Source organism: Impatiens glandulifera, chromosome 3, assembly GCF_907164915.1.
Source record: "Impatiens glandulifera chromosome 3, dImpGla2.1, whole genome shotgun sequence".
Taxonomy (NCBI): domain Eukaryota; kingdom Viridiplantae; phylum Streptophyta; class Magnoliopsida; order Ericales; family Balsaminaceae; genus Impatiens; species Impatiens glandulifera.
The window spans coordinates 56792634-56798566 of NC_061864.1; the positions used below are offsets into that span (position 1 = coordinate 56792634).

The window sequence follows — 5933 nt, forward strand, 5'->3', positions numbered from 1 at the left end:
TCAATATAACCATTAATCTTTTGAAAAGTATAACTAATATTTCTGTTATTTTTTTATTTATTATTAATAATAATTTTAGCAATCAACCAACATTTAATTAAAAGAAAATAAATTATTATTTTTTAATTTATTTTCAAGTAAAGTAACGTTTGTGTATTGAATATACAATTTTTCTTGAGAAAATTTATAAACGTTAATAATCAATAAATATATATATATATATATATATATAAATATATAATAAAGATTTATCTTTATAAGAAAATTCTTTTCCTTTTTAAGATGAATAATTTCATTTTGTCAAAATGAGCCATCAGCTTTTTTGCAACATCACAACTCGTATTTTTAAAACATCAAGACACACGAAAATGTTTTAAGATTGTTAAATATCTTATCTTGAAGTCACAAATATATATATATATATATAATTAATTAATTATTGATTCGAGTCATGTGATTAGCACATTTTCCTTAAAACAGTTTCATGGTCTCCCCTTATACTGGAGTTTATCGCAGATGTCTGTCTCCCATTGTACAACGAATCTAATAGTGCTTCAACACCGAAATCACTACGCATCGAACTTGACAAAGTACCTGAATCAATCACCGGGTTTCAATGGAAATATGATGAGTCAAGAATTTGAAAAACACTTGGTTAGTGGAAACTCAAATATCACTTAGTTGAAGAAAGAACCTTTCAAATTCTAAAGAGATAAAGAAATGAGTGAAGAAGATATATGAGATATCATAACAATAAATTCATTTATCAATTCCAACAGCTGTCGTGCTAACATTTCTAGACTCTTGACATTCGATTTAATTTATTGCCATTAAATTTCATCAAAAATTTATATTAGATTTATTTAATAAAATTAGTTTAAAATTCCAAATATTTGATTGCGATCTTTTAGACTGTATTACACGATATATTTTCCTTGTTTGATTTAAATATCTGTTAGGATGACAAATATAGAAGTTATTGAGAATTACTATTCTTTGATAAGATAAAGAATTTTGATATATTTTTAAAAGATATAGAATAAAAAAATTATATTTTCCATTTTAATTATAGTGATCCTTCAATAAGAATGTTGACTATTACCTAAATTATAACAAAATATTAATTATTTTAATAACTTTAAAGAAAATTACAATAGAAAATTATTTCTTGGAATTGTTGACAAAACCCTGTATATGATGACACTAGGATGACATCAACCCAAATCTTTAAATTTGTTGTTGCTTATTTTTGTTTATAAATGTCCTTCATTTCTCTACAATTGCAGTTGCATATCACATTTTTTCCTCTCATTCTCATGGCTTTATTAATTTCTTTAATCATCATCCTAACTTTGATATGGTTAACTTCACTTCTAATGAAGATGTTCTCCAAAAAGGAACAACGAATGTCACTTCCTCCAGGACCAATGGGGCTACCCATTATTGGGAGCCTCCCTTTCTTACATCCCGAGCTTCACACTTACTTCACTTTCTTGTCCAAGTCCTATGGCCCGATTTTCTCCCTCCGTCTTGGAAACAAGATCGTTGTTATAATCTCCACTCCCTCTTTGGCACAAGAAGTTCTCAAAGATAAAGACACCATCTTTGCCAACCGAGATGTCACTATTGCTGGTAAAGTCGGTTTCTATGGAGGCTCGGACATTTTGTGGAGCCCTTATGGACCTGAGTGGAGGATGCTAAGGAAAATCTTCGTTCAAGAGATGCTTAGGGGACCCATGGTGGATTTTTTCAATGAAATCCGCCAAAGGGAGGTTCGAAAGATAGTCAATAGTCTTTGGGTCAGGAGGATGTCACCGGTGGATGTTGGTGAAGAGGTGTTCATGACAGTGCTGAATTCAATAACCACCGTATTGTGGGGAGATGAGATGGCGGAAAAGAGTCTTGGGACTGAGTTCCGGCCCTTTGTGGAAGAAATTAACATATTGTTGGGAGCACCAAATATATCGGATTTAATTCCATGTCTATCTTATTTTGACTTGCAGGGTATAGAGAGAAAGATGAAGAGATTGGTGAAGAGGTTTGATAAATATTTCGATTGGATAATAGATGAACGGATGAGAGAGGATGATAATAATGAGAAGAAAGATTTTCTACAAGTTCTATTGAATTTGAGGAAAGGAGCAGGGGATAATAAAACGCCTCTAACTGTTACCCATCTTAAATCACTTTTATTGGTATATATCTCTATTCTCTATCCAAAAAAATTAACTCCATATCTTAAGAGATTTAATTGAAATAAATGAACATTTTGCTAGAAAACATTGTACACCAAAATGACTTATTTAAGATAAGACTAGGGTCTATGCACACATTTAATACCAGTCATGTTATGATTTGACATGATCTGAGTTAAAACCAAAATTTATTTGTGGAAAGTTTATTTTTATTTGCTTGGTACAGGTACAAAGATGGAGAGGTTAGAATTTTATAATTTATTTTTTGAAATAATTATAGATGAACAAATGTGAGAGTATAATTTAGTAGATGGTACATGATAATGAAGAACCATGACACACTTCATTATCACATTTATGTTGTCATTAGCATTTATTGATTTTATTCTAATATTGATAGGATATGGTTCTCGGAGGAGCAGATTCAACATCAAGCATGGTAAAATTTGCATTGGCCGAGATGATGAACTACCCCCATGTAATGAAGAAAGCGCAAAAAGAATTAGAAGTCGTGGTAGGCATAGACAATATGGTTGAGGAATCACACCTTAAAATATTACCATATTTATACGCAATCATGAAAGAGACCTTACGCTTACACCCTGGGGTGCCTCTCCTATCTTCACGATGTCCTACCGAGACTTCAATCGTTGGTGGATACACAATCCCCAAGGGTGCTCGTGTTTTTATCAATGTTTGGTCCATTCACCGAGATCCTTCTATTTGGGAAGATCCACTCAAGTTTGACCCTGAAAGGTTTATGAGTTCAAAGTGGGACTATAGTGGAAAAGACTTGAACTACTTCCCATTTGGCTCGGGCAGAAGAATTTGTCCAGGCATTCAATTAGGAGAAAAAATGTTTCTTATCCTATTAGCATCGCTTATTCACTCTTTCGAGTGGAAAGTGTCTCAAAGGGAGAATATAGATTTAGAAGAGAAGTTTGGGTTGGTATTGAACAAGAAGAATCCTCTTATGGCAATACCAATACCAAGGCTTTCCAATCAGGCCGTTTATATGTAGGCGAGCATTGAGTTGGAATTGACGAATAAAGAGATTTTTATTGATATGTAATAAAATATAAAGAAGAATCGAAAGAAGTTTTAATAGGTTTTTAGTGTTTTATTTCTCAAAATCCGGCCCATTACCTTTAACATTATTTTCCCTTCTCAAGTTACAAGTGTTTGTGTAATGTGTCTTGGTGAATGATATTTTTAATGTAATGTTTGTGTTCATTGTGTCAAATTATTGATTTACTATGAAATTTTTACTGTTCTTTGTTAGTTAATATGTTGGTTATGTTTATATTACATATAGGGGTGAACAAACAGATAAAACCAACCCGTATTACCCAACCCATATTCAACCCAAATTAAATTTACCAAACCTATAATTCAACCCATATTATTTACTAATATGAGTTAGGTATGGGTTGGGTTGAGTATGGGTTGGGTAATCCAAATTATTTTATTTTTATTTTTTTATTTAATATTTATTTGACTTATTTAACACATTTTTAGTCGTTTAACACGTTTTTAATATGTTTAACACGTTTTCCACATTTTTTACGTTTTTGACACGTTTTGAAATGTTTAACACGTTTTTCACGTTTTTGACATGTTTAATACGTTTTTCACACGTTTTTGACACGTTTAACACGTTTTGGCACGTTTAACATATTTTGATAAGTTGAACACGTTTTTTATGTTTTGGCATGTTTAACACATTTAACACGTTTTTGACATGTTTGACACATTTTTCACGATTAAGACACATTTAACAAATTTTGACACGTTTAACATGTTTTCTACATTTTTGACACGTTTAACACGTTTTTCACGTTTTTGTCACGTTTAACATGTTTTGACACATTTTCCACATTTTTGACACGTTTTGACACGTTTAACCCATTTTGACACGTTTTTCACGTTTTCGACACGTTTAATACGTTTTTCACACGTTTAACATATTTTTGACACATTTAACATGTTTTTGGCACGTTTAACACATTTTGACATGCTGAACACTATTTTCATGTTTTGACATTTTAACACGTTTTTGACGATTATGACACATTTAACACATTTTGACATTTTTTCAAGTTTTTGGCACGTTTAACACGTTTTGATACGTTTAACATGTTTTTCACGTTTTTGGCACGTTTGACATGTTTTGACACATTTTTCACATTTTGACACGTTTTTGGCACGTTTAACATTTTTTGACACATTAAATAAGTTTTTCACATTTTTGACACGTTTAACACGTTTTTCACGTTTTGGCACGTTTAATACGTTTTGACACGTTTTCCACGTTTTGACGTGTTTTTCATGTTTTCGACATGTTTTTCATATTTTGGCACGTTTAACACGTTTTTGACACATTTAACACATTTTGACATGCTGGACACTATTTTCATGTTTTGACAGGTTTAAAACGTTTAACATGTTTTTGACACGTTTTACACGTTTTTCATGATTATGACACATTTAACACATTTTGACATGTTTTTCATGTTGTTGGCACGTTTAACACGTTTTGACACGTTTAACATGTTTTTCATGTTTTGACACGTTTTCCATGCATTCCACATTTTGGCACATTTTGACACTTTTAACACGTTTAACATGTTTCTTAAATCTCTGACACGTTTAATATGTTTTTCACACATTTGACGTGCCAAAATGTGAAAAACGTGTTAAACGTACCAAAAACGTGAAAAACGTGTTAAACATGCCAAAAACGTGTTAAAACTTATCAAAACGTGTTAACGTGCAAAAAACATGTTAAACATGTCAAAAATATGTTAAATACTTAAATGTGCAAAAATGTGTTAAACGTGTTAAAATGTCAAAAACGTGTTAAACGTGCCAAAAATGTGAAAACGTGCCAAAAACGTGAAAAACATGTTAATCGTACCAAAACATGTTAAATGTGCTAAAAATGTGTTAAATGAGCCAAAAACGTGTTAAACGTGTTCAACATATCAAAAACGTGTTAAACATGCCAAAAATGTGAAAAACATGTCAAATATGTCAAAAACGTGAAAACATGTTAAGCGTTTGAAAACGTGTTAAACGTGTGAAAAATGTGTTAAACGAGTGAAAAACGTGTTAAATATATCAAAAATGTATTAAAATGTCGAAATCGTGTTAAACGTGCCAAAAATGTGAAAACCGTGTTAAACTTATCAAAAACGTGTTAATGTATTAATTATGTTAAAAATGTGTTAAACGTGCCAAAAACGTAAAAAACGTGTTAAACTTGTCAAAAATATGTTAAACGTATTAAACATGTCAAAAACGTGAAAAACATCTTATTAGTGTGAAAATGTGTTAAACATGTCAAAAACATGTTAAACGTGCCAAAACGTGAAAACGTGTTAAACGTGTGAAAAACGTGTTATAAGTGTGAAAATGTGATTAAAATATTAAAAACGTGTTAAACGTGTAAAAAACGTGTTAAACGTGTGAAAAACGTGTTATAAGTGTGAAAACGTATTAAAAATATTAAAAATGTTTTAAACGTGTTAAACATGTCAAAAACGTATTCGACTTAAAGTTTGAAGATGATTAGTTTATATTGGATTAATAATAGAGAATTAAATTAAATTTATATAATTTGGGTAATATGGGTAACCCTAACCCAACCCAAATTAAACCCAACCCATACTCAACTCAACCCATACTCAACCCAACCCAAATTAATATTTTGGGTTGGGGTTAGGATTGGGTTTGGGC

At 31.1% G+C, this 5933-nt stretch overlaps 1 protein-coding gene across 1 annotated transcript; it reads left to right on the plus strand.

Annotated features, from left to right (window-relative positions):
• The first annotated feature begins 1251 nt into the window (after positions 1–1251).
• LOC124931873 (flavonoid 3'-monooxygenase CYP75B137-like) lies at positions 1252–3438 on the plus strand. The gene is made up of 2 exons (XM_047472449.1): positions 1252–2195; positions 2596–3438. The coding sequence occupies exons 1-2, from the start codon at positions 1260–1262 to the stop codon at positions 3214–3216; spliced, it is 1557 nt and encodes a 518-aa protein (XP_047328405.1). The 5' UTR covers positions 1252–1259; the 3' UTR covers positions 3217–3438.
• The last annotated feature ends 2495 nt before the right edge of the window (positions 3439–5933 follow it).

Excerpts from the sequence above, each read along its gene's own strand:
- LOC124931873 (XM_047472449.1), top strand. The coding sequence starts at position 1,260 with ATGTCCTTCATTTCTCTACAATTGCAGTTGCATATCACATTTTTTCCT. Across the intron at positions 2,196-2,595 it reads ATCTTAAATCACTTTTATTG|GATATGGTTCTCGGAGGAGC; the intron begins GTATATATCTCT and ends TAATATTGATAG.